Source organism: Gouania willdenowi, chromosome 24, assembly GCF_900634775.1.
Source record: "Gouania willdenowi chromosome 24, fGouWil2.1, whole genome shotgun sequence".
NCBI lineage: Eukaryota > Metazoa > Chordata > Actinopteri > Blenniiformes > Gobiesocidae > Gouania > Gouania willdenowi.
Window position 1 is genome coordinate 6341251 of NC_041066.1, and position 21426 is coordinate 6362676.

At 38.7% G+C, this 21426-nt stretch overlaps 1 protein-coding gene across 1 annotated transcript; it reads right to left on the reverse strand.

The window, feature by feature from the left end:
• Positions 1–553: 553 nt before the first annotated feature.
• Positions 554–17417, reverse strand: LOC114458048 (vesicular inhibitory amino acid transporter-like). The gene is made up of 8 exons (XM_028440293.1): positions 17233–17417; positions 16463–17030; positions 4958–5094; positions 3453–3573; positions 2889–3091; positions 2409–2646; positions 979–1131; positions 554–901 (listed from the first exon to the last, which is right to left on the reverse strand). Exons 1-8 carry the CDS (start codon positions 17415–17417, stop codon positions 554–556), a joined length of 1953 nt encoding a protein of 650 aa, XP_028296094.1.
• Positions 17418–21426: the final 4009 nt, after the last annotated feature.

Sequence of the window (21426 nt, forward strand, 5' to 3'; positions counted from 1 at the left end):
GCACATGATTTACTGTAATAAGCCAGCAAAAAGTATCAAACCAAACTCAAAGTTCACCAATTATAATAGACTGGTTTCAATCCATAGAGGGCAGTCAATTTTTTACAACAAAATATACCAAATGGACATTTTGATTAAAATGTCAAGAGTTGGTCAAGAATCAATAAACAACATGACTTCATATCAAAGAACATTTGTCTTCAGCAGAATAAAACATGTTTCTGGGTTTCAGTTACTTTTTATTTTAATCAAAGCAGTTGGAGAAACATGAATAGAGCACTTCCTTGTTTGTCTTAGTTTGTCAAACATGTCGACCTTTACAAATTGTGTTTAAAGTGCTTTTTATTGCATCTACAGCTTCTTAATTACCTCTCATTTGTACTCGTAAAGGTTACATAGTGTAGTCTTTCAGCTAAGATGTCGTAATTTGGGTTGAGTATGAGTTGCGTATGAGTATTAAAAAATGTCTTTTCAATGGATGTTTATTAAGTTCTGGTGTATTCCTACAGTATCTTTTATCCATCCTCTCTTCCAAACCTTCCCATAAACTCTCCTACAGCCCCCCGATCAGCCGTTTAACTGAAAAAATCACCCCGGACACACTACAGATGACCCCAAAACTCAGTATAGCCGCATCTATCAAACGCTCCCTCACAGTCAGCTGCTTCCATCGCAGTGTGAGGTGAAACAGACACGGCAGGATGAGCGTCAGGGCAGCTCCGGTCACGCTGCCTGTAAGTCCCATCAGGAGGGAGAACCTGGGCACCAGCAGGACCAGCAGGTACGACATCAGCAGTAAAGCACAGCGGATTGCAAGTGCTCCTCGACCATCATGAATGGAGACAGATGGGGCCGCAGCATCAGAAGGAGCTGGAAGGATCGACAGTGCAGTTTGTAGAAGCTTTTTTTTTTTTACATATTTAATACTTGTGACTTCATTAGTTGAAATTCAGATAGTAACAGTTCACCTCTGAATACACAGCTTTGCAAAATTGTAGCAGCGGAGTAGAACGGCAGAGGGAAGGACATCAAGGCTTTGGCCAAAAGACACAGGTTGACCACTGGTCGGAGGTTAGAGGGCAGATTATCAGTGATAAACTCTTTGGTCTGTGGCCCCCAGGTCAGCACCGCCTAGTGGAGGAACAAAACAGTAGCAAGAGCATTTAGGGAGTGCAAACCTCCACCAAGTACCAAATATTCTATTTTTCCCAGATATCTGCAATTATTTGGATCAGTGATCCTGATCATGGTACTATGATCATTTACACTTTAAAGGCTCTCCTATAATAACAATATGGTAGGTCCAAATATATGAGCACCCCCATTTTTTGGGAAAATCCCGATAAGATGCGCAACCTGGATCTAATTGAGAATACACTCTTTGCGGTACCTGAGAAACCAACCCGACACAACTGAGTCAAACTTCATAAAGATTAGTATATTACGAACAAAGTAATTGGCGTTTCGCCATTGTTGAGAGATAGGGATTTTTAAATTTTTGAAACATTTTCAAAATCATTATACTGATCCCCTCCAAAATTTTATGAAATCTTCCATTGCATAAGTTCTATCTTTGGTAAAAAATTTCTCCTTCTCTTGGCTTTAGAAATCCAGGAGCGTAACGCTGGGTTTCAGCCAATCAGAGATCTTTTTACAAACAGAATGCTCCATGAGCTGTTTTGGACATTACTATTGGCTGCTCGACTGAAGTCGAAGCGCGTTCACGTACCATCGTTAGTATAAGTATAATGGTGGACGTTCCAGCAGAAGTCCCCATCGCAGCGTAAAGCACGAAAAAGCAAGTGGAAAAAAGAATACAGACGTGGACAAACCACAGTCTAAAGGCACAAACATATTCAGGAGGAATGGTCGCTAAGAGCTCCACAGTTGTGAGCATCCACGAGGATACCGGTAAGGGACGATAGGTTTTGAAAAAGGGAGGGTAGAGTGAATGTGGTTGTTTCTATACAAGTCTCACAATTCTTCATACTGCAGCTTTAAGTACTGTTGACATAATCCTGCAAACATCAGTGAAACTATTACCTCCATGGTAGAGGTAATTAAGGCATATTTTCATCTTAGTTTTTTGAAGCTTTCCCCTCTGAGGAGTATAAAGTTTACCTGTCCGCTTGAAAAGAAATGTCAGAGACAACTCATTTCCTTCTAAATTTTAAAACGAATCTGCAAGTAATTATTGAAAACCAAAAGAGACGATTTGTGCTTGATATAAGAAGACAAACACTGCAGTGAAACAATGTGGAAAAGAAGGAATACCCCTTCATTGTGTTTTGATGCAGCCGTTTCAGAAATATGTGAACACATTGATGTCACTAACACTGCAGATTATAAAGTGACTAAACTTAACCTAAACCTACACATTTTCATTATAGCACCCGTTTGTTGCTCACAGTCAGCGAAAACATGGTTTTGGTCATGCAGGCCACTCCATGTGTCCATCCCAGCATGCCATTGAAATGTCCCCTGTCCTCCATGCTGCCCTCCAGGGGAGGGAGGAAGATCTGCGAGGTGTAGGAGAAGATGATGACACCCACTGAGACCAGGAAGTCCTCCGGTTTCACAGAGACAGACAGAGCAGATAAAGACCAATGATTGGCTCGACTCAGGCAGAACAGGATAACCAGGAGACTGATGGAGAAGAGGGAGAGAACCTTAAAAACATTCACTCAAATAAATAATTTCAAAGCCAATGTTTGCTGACATGTCCTAAAAAATGCATCAATTTAAAATGAAGAAACGTGAGAACCCAAGTTTGTTTGGTAACAAATAAAACAGCTCCCCCCCCCCACCTGTGAGACGCCAGCAACACACACAGACACATCAACCAGCAGCTGCTTCACAAGTGTCGCCTCCTTTTTCACCAGCATCACCTGATCAGAGCGTGAGCCAAAGAGCAGAGCAGGCTGAGAGTGGAGACGGGCCTGAGACCAGTCAGCAGCAGGCAGGGCAGGACGCACATCAGAGACACAAGCAGACACACGGACCTGGGAGCTGCCACGCCTGACAGGCTGTCCAACAACAGGCCAGTGGAGACCAGGAGGTACGCGCTGCATGTCATTACCAGTTCAATGACCTATAGGACACACAACACAGAGGATTTTACCAGAACAAATATTATACATAAAAAAACACTTTACTTTCTTCTGTAGACTCTGAGTCAAAAATGATAAATGAAATTAGAATAATCAGGATGAGCTGTGACGTTTTGGTCCATAGTGCAATGATCTTAAGAGTGATGTAATGTCTCTGTTTCTTGGAGCAATTCAGCTTGAATAAAACTCCCATTTGAATAAAAAAAGACATTTTTCAAAAGCGACAGTAGATTAAGCCTCTGCCACAGACCTGAGGGAGTTCCTCTCATGTCTGTCATAGAGCGTCTGCCGATGTGTAAAAAATACAGAAGACAAGCGTTGGATTAAATGTGGAGGAAGTACCTGAGCAACGATGACCATCATTCCTCCCATCCTCACCCAGTTTGGACACAGTTTTCTAAAGCATACTTCCATGACGTCCTGGTAGCTGTGTCGGACTCGGACCTTTGACACAAAGCCACCGCTGAAATACACGCAAGTTATCACAATCAATGTTTTTAATACATATTCCTTTCATGTCATTGATTTTTATCTTGTTGATGTCACCAGCGTTTTTCATGATGTTTCATGTTTTGTGACTGCGCTCGTGTTTTCCAGCCTTTCTGCTCCTTCGATGTTAATCACATGCAATACAGACTTATTTGGTTTCACTAATACTCAAAGACACTTTGGCATGGGGGGGGGGGGGGGGGGGGGGGGGGGACTCTTGGACTTCAGTCACTGGCTCTGCAGCCACTATTTTGTTATGTCACAAATTTTGTCGCAACACCTGGTACGAGTCGTAGACAGGTGTTGACAACAACAAAACAAAAATTTGCCACACCGGAATCAGCAGGGTCTCTCCGGCATCTCCTGCTAGAAGGCTGAGCTCACAGCCTCAATTTATACTTTTTGTTAGGCCAACCTGCCCACACAGCATACGGATGTGGACGGTTATCTTGAAACAAATTTCGGCCAGTTTTGGCTGAATTATGCCAAGTTAGCAACAACTAATCTGGCTGTAAGCCAAAAGTGACCCATATAAAGGGTAACGCATTTGGTCTGTTTTCGAGTGCCGTCATTCCATGTGATATACGGGACGGAAATGGAGCAGAGGAAATTTGCTATCTGTGTGTAATTGTTACCAGCAAGGAAACGTTAAAGGGACCATGTTAAGCCAAATCAACTTCTCTGTGCTTTAAACATCATAAAAGTGCTAATAGGGCTTCATACACACGGCCAAAGTCTTTTTATCACTGATTCCCTCAATCGTTAGTTAGAGGGTGATTTGCTCATTTTATACTACAGCCCAAACACCTCGCTCCAATTTGATGATGCATTCCCACTTTGATGACGAATTTGACACGGCACTGAGTTTTAGAAGCCACGCCTCCAGGAAGCTCTCTGCTGTTATTGACATGTAAACAGACACGCCCACGAAGGTGAGCATGTCAGTATCCTTCACGCAGTGCTATGTATGTATTTTCTACAGTCTATGTATGTACCGGTGAACGCCCCGCCCCCAAGCTCTGTCTCGTGTTTATAAAGCAGCATGAGCTCGGCTACGGAGTGGGTGGCCCTACGCCAGTTTTTATAGCTACTATTGGTAAATATCCATTTTTATCCTCCATGTGATTCCTCCATCACAAACTTTGATAAATTGCGAACAATTGTTTCTCTGCTTTTCCAACAACATTCTGTGACATTATTTCACATACCTGATTTAAGGGTGCTTGAAATCGAGAGATTGTGCTGCAATATTACACAGCTTTCATGTAGCTCAAAAGGTTTAGCCTGATATCAGATGGATTTTAAAGTTAAACAACAGGCAGTAAGTACCAGTAAATTACATTCAGTAGATAACCCACCTTTGCTCATCTTCATACAAACAGGCCACAAGGGTTTTACCCGTGTGGTTACAAACCCAGGCCGACACAACCAGCAGCACCAGGCCAGCGTAGCCCGACTGCAGTAGAGCAAAGGGAAGCCCCATCACAAAGACGCCCTTAGAGACGAAGAAAAAAAAGCTACAGGTTGGTTTACATGCATGAGCATTATAGATCTATAAAGCTTACATTATCATCATCTTTACATTATTTGTGCAAAGGTAAGTCATGAGCACAGGCATCCCGACAGGTTATGGAACTCTGTAAACTTACACATTTAGATTTACAGTAGCTTTAACTTCTGCTGGTTTTCTGTTGGACTGGACCAACACATGCATTCTTTGGTCTTGGCATGATATTTTCAACAGTTCTTTATTTTCCCTTGGACTACCATTACCTCACCATCACATCAGCCTCTACAATCCTTCTGGTCTAAATTATACATCACACTAACTAGTCGTTCAATACTAATTAAAATCTTTAATAATGATAGTTATCATAATTTATCTTTACACATTTGTAATGACAATACTATATATTCATTCATTTTTTATTTTTTTAAATTCTTTTTTAAATTTTTTAAATCTGCTCTCAGTTGTTAATGTATATGATTTTTGAATGACTTTTCTTCCGCATTTATTTACTTTACTCTATTCCACCATGTGAAATGTCAAAGAAATTTGCTTTAATGAAGCAAGAAGTAATATAACTGTAGTTATTCTAATAAAACACAGGAAATATATATTTGGTTATTATGTTGTCAAAATCTGTAAAGTACCTTTGATGTAATCCTGCTAACAGACGAACAAACAAATAAACGCCAGTGAAAACATTACCTCCTTTACAGAGATAACTAAAGCATGGAAGTAGAAACTCAAAGTGTTTTGACGCAATAAACCAATTTCATATAAATGAATGGGTACAAAATAGACCAATTCCATGAAGGATATTCAGCACATTATGATGAGTACAATGCAAAAAAAACAACCTTAAGCCAAACCAAAGAACAAGAGGGACTAAACGCAGAGGAAGAGAGAAGCTATAAAGAAGTGTTGGTGGTTGGGTGATGAGGGACTGAGAGAGAAGAGGCTCTGGCACGATGCCCAGAGAGTCTGAGGATGCAGTAGACCAGCAGGAGCAAGAGAATCGAGCTTTGGCCCTTCACCAAGCGGATATGTCAGAGGCTGCCAGAAAGTGAAGCAGAAAGAGTGGAGGAGGACGAGGACGAGTGGTGAGGAGAGAGCAGATAGGTGTGGTGTGACTGCTGGAGGATGGGAGATCAGAGATGGTCACCAGCTACTCTGATGGAGTTGTTGTGTTTCCAATGTTGGGACATGAAGCTACGAAGGCTAACAGGGAGAAATGGAAACACTTCATAGATGGAGAGACAAATCCAACAAGCACAAGTTCTCTTCTCAACTTCCCATTCGCTGACTGGCGTCTAATGGGCATATGTTGATGGAGCTTTGATGCTCGACTGGTATCGCAGGAGAATGAAAGCAGTTAAAGGGAAATCTAAGGCTCAAGCATTGGATTTCAACCCCCAACGCTGTTTCTCTTGCTCTTTATGCATCTGCCAGCTAATTCATGATTGGCTATTCTGCATATAGAACCTGAAGTGGCTCCCAATCGCCATGATTAAGGAAGAAACAGGACAGCTTCTGATTGGCTCGAGAGAAGACAGGAGGTGTGTCCTTTCATGTGCATTCATCCACCTTCATCACCTTTTCTTTTGCTAATGCTGGAAATTACACCTTTTTATTATGGTTATGAGGAGTGGACTGGTGCACTGAGTATTAGCAGCAATTTGTCTCTATTGAAAGGTTAGAGGGTAAAATCCAGGTTCTGCAACAATACAAATCTTCATTATACTCTAAAAATAAAGGGTGACACTTTACTTGAAGTTTTAAGGCTGACATTACGCCGTCATTATTATGACATGACACTTGTCATTAGCATGAATAAGATGTTATGAAGGCTGTCATTCAGTGTCGTTCCTGACCCTAACCCTTCATTACCCTAACCCCTAACCCCAAACCTGCCTAACCCCACCAGATCCCTCCACCTAACCCAAAAAATGCCAACATAGCTCCAAAAGTGTCATAATTTAGTGAAAGGTGTCATAATTCAGTAAATGACATTTAATGAGCGTAATGTCAATCATGTATGAAAGTTCAAGTAAAGTGTTACTAAATGAAGTAATATTAATATAAAATAATCAGATAAAAGAACTAAAAACAAGTAATCAGAGAAAGTAAAATAAATAAATAACATTATTAAGATAGTTAAAAACACAAGTTAAAATAAACATTTTTATAAAGATATTAAAAAAACAAGTAAAATTCATTAAAAAAATATTCAAATTCATAATAATATTTAAAAAGTAAGACATGAAAAGGAGAAAAAAAAAGCCCAATACTTCTTAGAAGACTTTGTAGACCCAGGTTGCCTGAGTCTGGTCCTGGAGAGCCCCTGTCCTGCATGTTTTAGATTCTACCCTGGTCCACAGCTGATTATAAAGCATAGCTACTTATCAGACTTTCTGCACAGCTGCATGATGGATGACACCATCATTGCATTTATTAATTTCCTTTTCATCTGAGACAATGTATCAAACAAATATTTTGTGCCTAACATTCTCGTAAACATACAAATTACCCTAAATACTTATTATAAAATCAGGAATCAAGAGAAGCAGTGGATTGGTAATAGATCCACGGTTGGCCATTCCTGTGAATCAGCCGCTGCCCTTTTATTCATGTTTTTTTAATAAATGTATTTTATGCAAGCACATGCCTAACAGAGAAAAGTGTTTCCCACCTCCGCGTAGGGATTAGCAGGAGCTAAAACAGACAGATTTGACATTTGAATCAGTGAACGGGCTGCACATCAAGTCCTGCTCCCGTCCCTAGTTTGGTCAAAAGTTGTTGTATTTGTTTGAATTCAAAGAGATCTAGAAGAGGTTGGATTATTATGACCCTCACATAATTTAAAGCTCGTGCACTTTGTACTTTCTGCAATGCACTGAAATACCAGATTCAAATACACCATTAATACGTGATATTGTTTTAGTGATCGGCTGCCACAGCAAAGGACTGCCCTGTCAGCTAGAAGGTTGTATAGGCTTCATTTGGCAAGTTGCATGTTCTCCCTCAAGTGTGTGAGTGTATGTTTAATAAAGCTAACCTAGTTTTTGCCCTCGTTTATTTAAGCTCTTTTACCATGCCAAAATGTTCTGTCTTCAGATAATTCCATCCCTGCTTAATGGATGGTTAAAGTAACATAGTTTAATAATAATAAGAAAATAAAGACTCAAGTGAATATGGCTACTGTAATGTAAAGTAGTCACTCGCTAAATTAAACAGCAAATCTAAAAAGTTCAGGGAAGAATTGAATACATTTCATATACCTAAATCATTATTGATCAAATCTACTTTATTGGCAGAAATAAAATAGGGTTGAACTGATAATTATAATAAACATTTTCATGGAATTATCAATGCAGCTTAAAAATAAATATCTTTGCACAAACAGAGACTCTTCCCCGGTGACTGTTACATTAATACCAGTCGTTCTCTTCTGAGTCCCATCTCTAATCTATGATGAAGACACACCAACTGGAGCAGCCTCATTAGCAATCAGGCTGAAAAGTGAAAGTCAGCTCCACACTATTCCCATGTGAGGAATGAGAGCTGAAGTCCTTTTTTTTTGTTGTTGTTGTTGCTGCGTCTTTTTGGCAGCAATTTCACTCTCTAATAAAAACTTCATTAAACTGGAGGACAGTAATTTATATACACATCACAAAGCCAGGATTGGAAAATAGATGTTTTCATTGTCTCCTTTGAGGGGAGCTAAATCTGCTCTTTTTCTTTATGTGAGTACAAGTTACTGTCTTTTGTTTCATATTTAAAACCCATCTTTTGTTCTTTACTTTAATTATGAGCACTATTTATGTCCGGTGTTTATATGTATGTTCCCTTTGAGTGCGTGTGGGGGTCATACTTCTATTTAAGTGTCCATGCACAGTCTTAAAAACATTTACTTAACTGTGCTGGGTTCTATAATTACTTGATTGAGAGATCAGTTAGAGATGAGCAGACCCACCTATATTATCGACCAACATTTGCCATACAATGTAGTATATATTTAGTAATTATTTCATATTTATAGATATTTATGGGAATAATTATATAAATAATTGTAATTAAATTAAATGTAATGTATGGCATAATTTTATATCTGACCATTTTTTTTTTATCAATTATTTATTTTTTGTCTTTCTATGTTGTGTGTATTTTGGTTATTGTTGGTGTGTATAATGTATGCTTTGGTTATTATTATCCCTTCCACAAAGTGTGAAGAGGGATATAGGTTTGAGCTCCTTCCGTCAGTCCAAGTTAAAGGGGACAGCTTTTCTCAGAAACTGCTTAAGACACGTAGGATAAGCAAATTCGGTGTGTGGCTTCAGGGTATCAATACCTTGATGGAGTTCGAAAATGAGAAGCGCGCAAGTATTTTTTCCGGAGCCCTTGTTTCGTTTTTCTTTACTCTGTTCGAGATATTCTCAAAGAGGACAGCTTTTCTTAGAAACCGTTTAAGATAGTTTGTAATTTTATATTCTGTTGTGATATTATTTTCTTGTGTATACATCGAAGTTCTTAGATTTAGGACATTTGGGAAAAGGTTGTGAGTTATAATTACAACCAATCTGGCGGGAGATGTTGATGACTATGTCTTCTTGTTGTGTTTTTATATGTTATATTTTCTCTCCTGTGTGAATGTAGTTTGTAATCTGTTTGTTGTATTCAGGAACTGTCATAGTCTGAGTTGTAGACCCCAATAGCTACTGCTTTTGCAGTACAGTGAATGGGGATCTAAATAAAAACAAGCAAACATTTTTAAATAAATATGGAAATTTTTCCATGACTGAAGTTGAATAGTTTTCTTATTTTGCACAGATGAATTTCTAGATGGAATATGTCAGATGAGACATCTTATTAAATGTAGGGTTGAGATGTCAATTCCATGGAGATACATAATGTGACCTAAAATAAGGTCGGAGGGAGGGGGGGTCTATGCATATATTGGTATCGGCTAATACAGGAAATGTATTGTTGGACACTATTGACATATGAGATATTGGCAAAACTTAATGTATAACAGAGTGCTGGAAAAACTAATGATAAAAATCTAAAGGTCGCTAATGGATGTGTCTCTGCAGGTTGTTTGTGGAGTCTGCCTGATATGAAATGTTCATATGCTTTAGTCTACCTTCTGCTCTGGAACACGCTTTGATATGAAACTTTATCCAAACTTTTCTTTCACTCATTTCCATCACCTTTCCACTATGTTGTCTGTTTCTGACTATGCCACGCCAGCGCGAATACAATCAGACACAATGTTCTGCACGTTCCCCCATCAACAGAAGGTGATGCCCTGCGAAAAGCAGAAGACGCACTTCTGGACTGTAGAGGAAACTAATGTCATGTCGTTACAGCTAAAACATCTTAAATCTTAAAATACATGAATGGGAGAAAATTAACAGAAGGAAAAGATTTGATTTTGTTCTTATCTTCCACAAAGACCCACAAATCACTATCCCCAACAGGACTTGAACCAACAACCTAATAATGAAAGACTGACATAGGGCTGGGCGTTATACTGGTTCATACCGAATACCGATATATATTTTCATTATGATATGAATTTTTAATATACCGCCGTACCAGTGTATTTGATTACACAACTTTTGGAACGCTACGCTGCGCCACGTTTCAGACCGGACCCTTTTCAACGTTGCACTTCTAAATAGGAAGGTCATAGCGCTCTGGTGTTAGTTGTGGTGTAAATCATACGTGTAAATGGATAAGAAAGACGCATGCCTCTGCTACAGTAGAACAACACTCACGGACACAGAGGCACGGTTAGCTTAGCATGTCGGCATACCTATAACGCGGAAATAATTGCAGGTGGAGCTGCAAACAAAAACGCTACCTTATTCACCATAAGAAACCACCACACCACTGAGTATGCAGCATTTAAAGCTAGAAATGCTAAAGCTAAAGCTAAGCTAACGCGGCAAACTTGTATTACTTCTAGTGTGGAATTATTCTCCAATATTCACTCATCATGACAGTAAAATAGACCATCCTAAGTCAATCTACTGCAGAAATATCCATCTCTCAATTAGTAGAAAATACTGTAAACACCTGATTTTGCATGACAAAAATAAATAAAAAATACCGTCACATACCGTGAAACCGTTTGAATTTTGAAAAACATTGTGATATACATTTTTAGTTTCTGAGCTACAGTATAAACTGAGCATATGATTGAAAAATTGAAGCAAAGCTAATTCTTAATAAGGAAACATCAAAACATAAAAGGCATCATAGATATTATAAAGTTAAAGCAATATGTGCCATGACGAGGAGTTCTAATGCTGCGTTCACACCGGATGCATCACGAAATATTCGTGCGAACAGATTACATTCAAAGTCAATGAATAGATGCGTCCCAGATGCAAAATCTTTCCTGTGCGGTGGTGCGGTTCGATCGGCACGTCAAGAGCATTGGCCATGTGAGCTGATTTTTCACTTTCACACATTCGCTCAAGTTGAAAATATTGAACTCCTGCGACTGTTTCGCATGACGAAAGCCAATCAGAGTCTTTGTTGACGATGACGTCAGGCCGTCAACACGGACACCGGTCTGTTCAGCCATTCAACCATGGAGTAGAAGCTGTGTGTGACCACATGGAGCTGTATGACACAGCCTTTATAACCGGGACCGTACCAGGAAGGATTTTTGCGTGGATGAGAATCAGTGAGGAGGTGGTAGTAGCAGGTAAAAGTTTTCTCTGTAGTTTTCTTCTTTGAAAGTCGGCACTGAGCTAGGACAGCATTAGCCGCTAATCACACCGGCTTTTTTTCACTGGTGGTTTATGTTTATGAGAGGAGAAAAAGGAGCGCAGCTCCTCGCTTCAGCAGGCAGTGAAACTCACCGAGTTGGATGTGTCGCTGGTGGGCGGTGCTTTGCTTCAAACGCACATATGAAGTGAATGTAGACATTTTTTGATCCTGCAAAACTTGTGGAACGTTTCGTGCGGCAGACGTGTCCGGTGCCTCAGAAGACGCATTCGGTGTGAACGCAGCATAACAGCTTTGACTTCTTTATTTGACAAAAATGTATCATTATCTGACAGGAATACAATACATACACAAATTCTAGCTATATTTTAGTTTTTTTGTTATTCCTGCAATAAAGAACTTTACAAATTCAAAGGAAACCAATGTACATTTAGAGAAACAGCCATTACAGTTACCTTTGTAGCTGTGAGGCACCATTGCTTATCCTTTACCAATAAACCTTGAAATGACAGTTTTATATTGAGTGTTGTTAAAATCAACCCTGGTCCCACAGGAACATGTTTGTTGACACACATCGTCATTTGTCAACATTTGTGTGAGTGTGTGAGAGGTATCGACGGCCGAGCATCATAATGTATTCTCAACGGACTCTGTGCGACCATTCAATTACAGCAGCGTTAGTCAGTGAAAGAGCACATTACCATGAGAGTGCTGGTTGAATGAGGCCTGACGTTTACAGCGTGAAGAGATATTAGCATGGCCGCCACGCACACCAGACTGCGCTTCTTTTAAGTGATTTGATTTTAATTTGAATACAAAGACTTCACACACAGGCTTCAGAACATTGTTTAGGAATATGGAGGGAAAAAAACAATGGAGGCAAATGGAATAATCAGCTTATTGCTTTCTGAATGCGGTGCTGCAGCATTTCTGCTAAGCTGTATTTACATTTTCTACTAAAAAGGCAGAAGAGAGACAGAGGCATCAAACTGTGGTCGGATGAGTTAGAAAAACATTGCATTGGTGAAAGAAAAGTAATGCATTAAAAAAAATCACTGGATTCAAATTAATATTGTTGTCACAGACAAATTTTGAGAATTAATTCATAAGCATTGGTTAAATAGCCAATAAAGGCAAAGGCATTTGTCCTGTTTACATGGCAATGATGTAAAGGAAGCTTATTGTAAATCCTTTCTTTGTTTCTTTGAATACGTTTGTATTGGTAAAACTTTAAATGATGTATTTTTCTGTTGGTCCTCGTGGCACCATGACAACACAAAAAAAAAACAAAAAAAAAAAAAAAACCAGGAGTAAAATTTTTTGGGGCGTTAACCAATGAAGATCAAGTCAATTTGCCTTATTATAAACAGTGAACTTATCCTTCAATAGACATCATGAATCTTTTTGATGCAAAAACAACAAGTGACCCAGAAATAATAAGGACAACTGAATGGGGATTAAACTAAGTGACAATGAAGCACAACTCAATGCTGCTGCTGTTCACAATCACACACAGATACACACTAATGCAGTCTTCTGCTCTAAGTGTGTGTCCCATATATATAGACATAGACACACATTTATTTGTGCGCTCTGCAGGGACGACACTACACCGGGGCTAGGGGGCGCTATGGCCCCGTCAGGAATTTGTGTAGCCCCAGTTAAGCTCCTTGAGCATTTTATTTAATATTTTTAAACATTTTTATTTTTAATTTATTGAGTTCAAAAACATTAAAATGTTCAAGAGTAGCCGTTCTGTTCCAATTAAATCCCTGCTTGTGCCCTATTCAATGGGGCCCGTTGATTAACATATACTACAGTCTTTTTCGCACATTATTTTAGCATTTACCAGCAATGCAATGCAATGGATAATTAAGAAAAAAAGAGCTCCTGTAGAAAATGAAGACCATGAGCTCGTCTCCCAGGGAGCCTCTACAACCTTTTACCCATTTCTGTCACGCTACCTGTCACCTCCGCTTCCTGTGAGCGCAGTTTTTCCTGCATGTAGCGCGTTAAAACATACCTGAGAAACCGAAAGGCAAACCCTCGACTTAGCAATCTTGCCTGGCTGTCCAAACACGCAGAAGCAACAACAAATACATCATTCTCCTATAAAACAACTAGGGATTTTTTTTAATCGTTGTACTCAGCTCCAGCTCAAACTCATGTGCAGAGCCCAAATGTGCGCAGCTCACGATTCATATTCTCACACTATACGGACCGACAATCTGACCCAATCTGACCGCTCACACTGTACGTCGGGGTCTTGTTTCCGGAAATACAATGTACAAATTAGAAGAAGAAGAAGAAGAAGAAGAAGAAGAAGAAGAAGAAGAAGAAGAAGAAGAAGAAGAAGAAGAAGAAGAAGAAGAACTCTGAAGCGTCGCCATTAAAACAGACGAAGAAGAAGAACCCAGAAGTGGAGAGACACTCGCAAATCTCAGCAAAAAAGCTTTAATAAAGAAAAGATGGCGATGTGATGGACCAGGAACTGACTGGACAGACGTGGACAGTATAGTCCATCAATTTTACAGCGGTATTACAGTGTTCAAGCATGCGCAGTGTAAGAGTTTAGGGTAAGCCGGTCCGTGGCACTGCTTCAACTATGAGATACCCTCACGAGGAGCGACTAGATTTCAAACATGTTTGTTTTCTTTACGACCATATGATTGCTGATCGGGAACTGGTCGTAAGGTGTTAATTGCTTCTCGTCACCCCATGTATACTACATGATGCACGACACACGATCCAGCAGAGACTCGCACGAGTCGAAAATTGCCTCAAAATGGGCTAAAAATCGCACAGTGTGTGCCTGCCCGTTAAATTTACTGTCTGATTATTAGCAGGCAAAAGAGTGCTGTCAGCTAACTTTTGCTGATTATTTTTTTGTTGCCATTGCCTTGTGGTCACTAGTATAATGCTTAACTAATTTGTTAAATATTCTTTGACCAAATTCAGTTAAAAGTACATTTAAATCTAACATTCTGTGTTGCACAACTTTTTTTATTGAAGAAAAAATTAGAAACTTCTTATAAAAGTAATATCTTTTTTTCTTTTTTTTTGTTTAATTATCAGCACCCCCACATATCAATCCTGCAACCCCTTAGCACCGGGAGAAAAAAAATCCTGGCGCCGGGCCTGATGCTCTGGCACACATATTTCTATTTTGCTTTTGTCTGATCGGCACACACACTTCCACTTTTTTTATAATTCAAGCAAACCTGTGATGATCATAAATAACAAACACTAACATAATAAAGGAGACTCCAGCTTTTCAATTAATCTGTAATTTTTCATAGTAGGTCAGTTTTACTCTTTTATTTCACTTTTTTAATGGAGAGTATTGAGCGGTTACTCGAGAAGGTAATGTTTTCACCGACATTTATTTTTTTTGTTTGTGTGTTTGTCTTTTAGCAGGATTACGTCAAAAGTACTCAACGCAGTTTGACAAAAAATTAAACCAAAAATAAACCTTACGCCATGAAAGATTCCATCCATTTGGAGAGGATCCAGATCAATATATTGATTCTGGAACAGTTTGAAGAGAGAAAAAAATGGATCAGTTCATCCAGATCGGATTTGGATTGGATTTTTCATTTAATTTATTTAAATGGGGGTGCCCATACATTTGGACCTACTGTATGGTTATTAATTTAGATACATTTCTTCCAAGCATTTACAGTTTGAATAATCAGGATCACTGATCCAGAAAACACCAATATCTGAAAAAGAGGAGATTTGGCAGAGGTTTGCTAACCTTGCCTGCAAGATGGATTCTCCTGGTGTCCTGGACCTCCATCTTGTACTGTTCCCGCCCTTTGCCTTTTGAATCCGAACCAAAACGGTTAGAGCCAATCATGAGGCAGTGTTGTGGTTTAGGGTGGGATATCCAGCTGTGACGAACGCAGAAGCGGCGATGCAAAACTGACGCAGCAGGATGGTTAACGTGTCTTTAACTCGCATACTCATGTTGCAAAAATGGCAAAAGTCACTCAACGACATAATGACCGCAGCGTTACTATCCCAAAAGAAAGTTTTGTTATTGTTATTGCAGCGTCTCTACGGCGCATGCTGAAATCATCATTTGTGACCATGTGACTGACTAAAACAAATCATGGTGGACAGGCACTTCGCCCAGTCAGCTTCAAGCATTCTTTTCATGTCCGTCCCTGGTTCTGAAAGGATTTGCCAGACACAGACCCAGATCGATGTGGAGAGCTCGAGTTAGGAGGAGGGCTACACATCAATCTGGCTTTACCAGGTTAGAGGTTTGTTCCCTCTGGTCCTCATTTATCAACCGTTAGTACTTTCACATCTGAGCGTACAATGTGCGTTCAACCAAATTCACACAAGCTCCAGTATTAATCAATTGTGACGTGATTGTACGCTATCTCAGTGGCTCCGAACAAAGAATATTTGAGGGTGTAACATGTTAATGACGATCAAATTCAGATTTGCACCCGTTTTCACGCAAGGTTGGTAAATGAGAGCCTCTGAGTGCTCTTGTTGCAGTGTTATAAACACAAATCCACAATTACAACACTTAATCTTGATAGTGTAATTATCTCAAAAACATCCCCAATCACAAGACATATTTTAATTTATTGTATTATTTTACCTGTATTGCATTCGTAACGTTCCAGCCGGCTTCCCAAGTGCTGATGGTAGGAGGGGGATTCCGACCGGTCGTTCTGGCATCGAGACTCTCAGCTAATGCAACCAAACCGATGTTTGCTTTCTTGTTTTTAAGGCTCACATTCTGATGATCATCCAAATCTTTTTCATCCTTCCCTTCAACTTTAGAAATTCCCTGTTTTAGCTCTGTAGGCCGACTAGCCAACCTGTAAGACTTCTGCTTCTTCCCTAAAGCAGGAATCTTGCTATGTCTTTGTTTTTTGGGATTTCTTTGAGACCTTTTGGGCAGTGCAGAGGAACCAGCAGAGGTCGTTTCTGTGTCCTGAAATACTGGTCTCTGCTGGATTCCCGTGCTTGACGACTTTGCAGTGCCAGCACTTTGCTTACCCTTTGAGGAAGCATCATCTCCCATCATCTGTAAAGAACTGTTTCCAGTCAAAAAACATGTGTTCCTTCTGGTGTCGTCAAGGGATGAAGTGTCCTCACAGTAGGTTCGGTTCAACTCATCACTCTGGGTCAGAACCAGCATTTCTTCATCTTGTTGAAAAACTCTGCAGATTAAACGTCACTGTTGACCTTGTTAAACCTCCCAGTAAACAACTCTATTTATTTAACCATTTTCAGCTTGGTGAAATCTTAATATTATTATGAACATAATGGCTATCATCCATTTGAAAATGTGGAAGACAGTAATTAGGAATGAATAATACATACTGTCAGATATTTCTGTTTTGATGTCATGATGGTACTCACCTTGTTGTCCAGTCTATATGCAGCCTGGATGTTGCCCAGCTCATGAAAGAACCAGCAATAGTCAGGGGACTCCCTGAACGCCAAGCCCAGAACGACGAGCCCATCTCCAGCTTCAGTGTCTGCAGAAGCAGCTTCTGGTTTGTGGAGGCTTGTGTTCGGAAGAGCCTTAACAACTCTGGACTCATAGATGTTTTGTTTTTTTAAATCACCAAGTGTGTGGGTCAGAAATGCACATACAAAGTTACAGAATGCAGATGCCTGGAGTGACTGACAGGTCAGTGAGCTGTAGCATTATAATATGCCTGTGCATTCAAGGAGAAAGAAGAAACTTTTACTTTGTTCCTTGTCCAAGTAAGTCTTAAATGTTTGTGCTCTAAACTTTAAACAGAATTTTCTGACAGCCTTTACAGTTTGAGCCCTTCGTTGTCCTTTTTGCCCCAACGTGTGGTGAGTTTTGCAGGGCAGCAGGAGGAGCCATTCCACAGAGGAGTATTTGAAATGTGATGAGCCTAGTTGGCCTGAAAACTTTGCCTCATCTCTCTGCATTATCAAAGACGGTGGATTATTACTATTAATCTGTGCAGGTAAAGCCATTTTATTCAACTGTTGAAACCAAAACTCTGATCATAAGTTTGTAGGGATTGACAGGGTCACACAGTTTCTGTCATTAATAAAAGTTAATTTAGTATGTACCTATTTGAAAGTGTTTATCTGGTTTACTGTATTGATAAGTATACATAACTTTAACAACCTGTTTGATACAATGTTGATTAGATTTGTTGGGTTGCTTATTGCTGCATGTCAGATAGGCTATAGCTCCTGAAACCTATTGACCTTTAATTTAGGCTTTCTTATTCATTTAATCCTTATGTTTTACTCATTTTAGAATTTGAACTTCAACTTTTGGTGTATTTCAAAGAGTTGTGCCACAAATTGTCATTGATGGATGAGGGGAAAAAAAGTCTGTGTACCCCCTGAGAGATGTTCAAGTACTCCTAGGGGTACACGTACCCCAGTTTGGGAACCACTGCAAGTATAGACCTCTATTAAAGGACGCCACAGAAGTCAAGATGAGATATGAGGCCATGTCAGTTCTATGCAAAGGAGTTTCTCATCAGTTTGGACTTTTAATCTCTTTTTCTATCTTGTTTATGTGATAGAAATAGGTGTTATAAAATTATGTTGTGTGTGTGTGTGTTATCATTACATAGTTTTGCAATATTTACCAAGAAAAACGACAACCAAAAAACAACAACATTGCTTTAAAAGTAGGTTTGCAGACTACCAGAGGTCCCCTGAACAGCACTTGAGAAACACTGCTGTGAAATAATCACAATAAAAACAAGTCATTTTGGGAGTTGCTGGCGTTGCATTTGTACATTGGATCAAAAGTCCTCAACCAGTGGGTCCCGCGTAGATTTATTTGTCCTTTTTATCATTATTATTATTATTATTATTATTATTAATAATAATAATAATAATAATAATAATAATAATAATAATAATAATAATAATAATGATAAAGGCTTGGATTTATATAGCACTTTTTTCAAAGAGACTCAAAGCGCGTACCATAGAAACCATTATTCATTCTCACCAGTCACTCACATCAGTCATACCAGTGGTGGTAAGCTACAATGTAGCCACAGCTGCCCTGGGGCAGACTGACAAAAGCGTGGCTGCTATCACACACCTACGGCCCTTCTGACCACCACCATCATTCATACCCATTCATACGAGGCAATGTGGCTAAAGTGCCTTGCCCAGGGACACAACGACAATGACTTGGATAGAGCGGGATTTAAACCCCCAACCCTTGGTTATTGGACGATAATAGAAGGCAGTAATTAGGCAGGTTTCTTTAGAGTTATTCATTATCTAACTACTGGGATGATATATTGTGTGACAATATATTACGATATTAAAATGTCACAAGATCTATCGGGGAGTGTATCGTTTCATTTCTGCTACATCTGTCCTCTTTTCAACAGCAGGAGACATCGTCAATTCAAATAAGTTCAATTCAACTTTATTCATTTCATTTTGTTGCACTCATCACAAAATGTAAACACGCTAATATTGTTGGAAAAGGACATTTCCACATCTTAAATCTGAGCTGCGTAAACTGTTCTAGTTTGATGTTTAACTATATTTGTTGTTCAATCAGGTTATTTTTTTATTCTTTATATTACTGTTGAGTTGAAAAGGTTTTACCCAGATTAAGGTTGTAGTTATGCCTAGAGTTAATGTCAAATACAAGCATGGCTATTTTTTCCTCTCCAAAATATTGTACAGTTATCGTGAGCCCAATATCGTCTATCGTATCGTGAACTCTATCTATCGTCCCACTCCCTAACGGCTATAGATACAGTAGCTACTTTATGTTTTGAAATTGATTGAAATTTTGTTTCAAATTTCTAAAGTAAGAGCAAATTAGAAAATGTATTATAATGGGCTACATCCATGTATAATCTGCAATATTATAATATATTATCACCTACCTTGATTTGGGTCAAAACTAGTTAAGGGCTAGTGATGGTTCAAATCAGGTGACTACAGCTTTACGTCATTAATAATTAACTTTATTTAACTTCAGCAAAAAAGGTAATTAATTGAAGATATGTCATTTATATTAGAGCTAAGCAATATGAACCAAAAATTCATATCGCGATATTTTTACTCAAAATGGCAATATGCAATATAAATTTCTCTAAATATTTTTATCTCAAAGTATTACAGTTCTAGTTTAAATATTGTGATGCAAAATGCCACACAAGCACATTTATTAAAAAACAACTGCACAATATGTGCCACTTTTGATTTTTTCTCCTATAAGGGACAGCACGTGTGAGTGAGTGTGTACTTGTACTTTTTTTGAGTATATTTCTAAATCAGTAATTTTACTTGTACTTAAGTACGTTTTCAAAGAAGAAAAGTAATTAGTTACATTTCTACACCCAACTGTTAGTGAGTAATTTTATTTATTTTTGTTTTAAAATGATCAACAGATATTGTGAAACCACAAAAAAAAAAAAAAAAAACAAAATGACCAGACAACAATCAAATGCATCACATCTTAGCCGACCAATCAGATTAAACGTACGGCGCCAAAACAACATTGAATGGAGGTTATTTTCTCAGGTTTAGACTATGTGACGCCAAGGGTCGGCCTGTGACAAATCGCCTTATTTCAAGATAGATTGTAGCTTAACAATTGTTTTTATTACATTTCTAGTGAGAAATTTACCCATAAGTTATAGTTAGGGTTCGGTCTTATTTTGAAAAATTGCGGTGAAAAGCATCACATTTTTTTTTAATCTTTTAATGAGTCTTATTGTTTAATGTTTTCTTTTATGGTGTTATATGTGTATTTTCTTCACTGTAAAGCACGTTGGTATGCTGCTGGCTGTTTTAATGTGCTATATAAATAAAGCTGACATTGACATTGACACATTGACATTTAAAGGTAATACATTTAGCTATACTTAGAGCCTGAGAATGTATTTGTTTTTGCATTGAATTTATTGGTGAATTATTTAATTTAAAAAGAGGATTGTACATTTTGACACACCTTTTATTTTATACAGATGCCTTTGTGGAAAATAAATGAAATTGAAAGGGAAGTGTGGCAAAATGCATTACCGAAAAATAAACGTGGGGGTGGGTGGTGGTGGGCGGTGGGTTCGGGGGGTGGGGGTTGAGTACTATTTAATTGAGCTACTTTTCACTTGTACTTGAGTATTTTATGTATGAAGTGTGTATTGTTACGGAAACGTAATGATATTCAATAGGCCCCCAGACTATTGATACGGTAACAAACGTTTTCCGAATCTTTTCTACATAAGCGTAATGTGCCTGAATTCTTCCTTCTGCTGCCTTGGGTTCAAATCCCGCTTTTGTCATATATACATTATTTTATTTTTAACATATTTAATATGCCAAATTCCACCTTTAAATATATATATATATATATATATGAAAAAATTGACATTTTAGGGTATTTTCTGGGTTAGGGTTACAGTTAAAATTACATAAACAAAAAACTTTACATTTTAGGGTATTTCCTGGTTTAGGGTTAGGGCTAAAATAAAAGGGTAAGCGGAGTAGCTAAAAATAAATATGAGCTAAAATAAAATTGACGGTTCTTTAGGTCACGTGGTGCACCTATCAGCCACCTAAACTGGCCAATGAGGG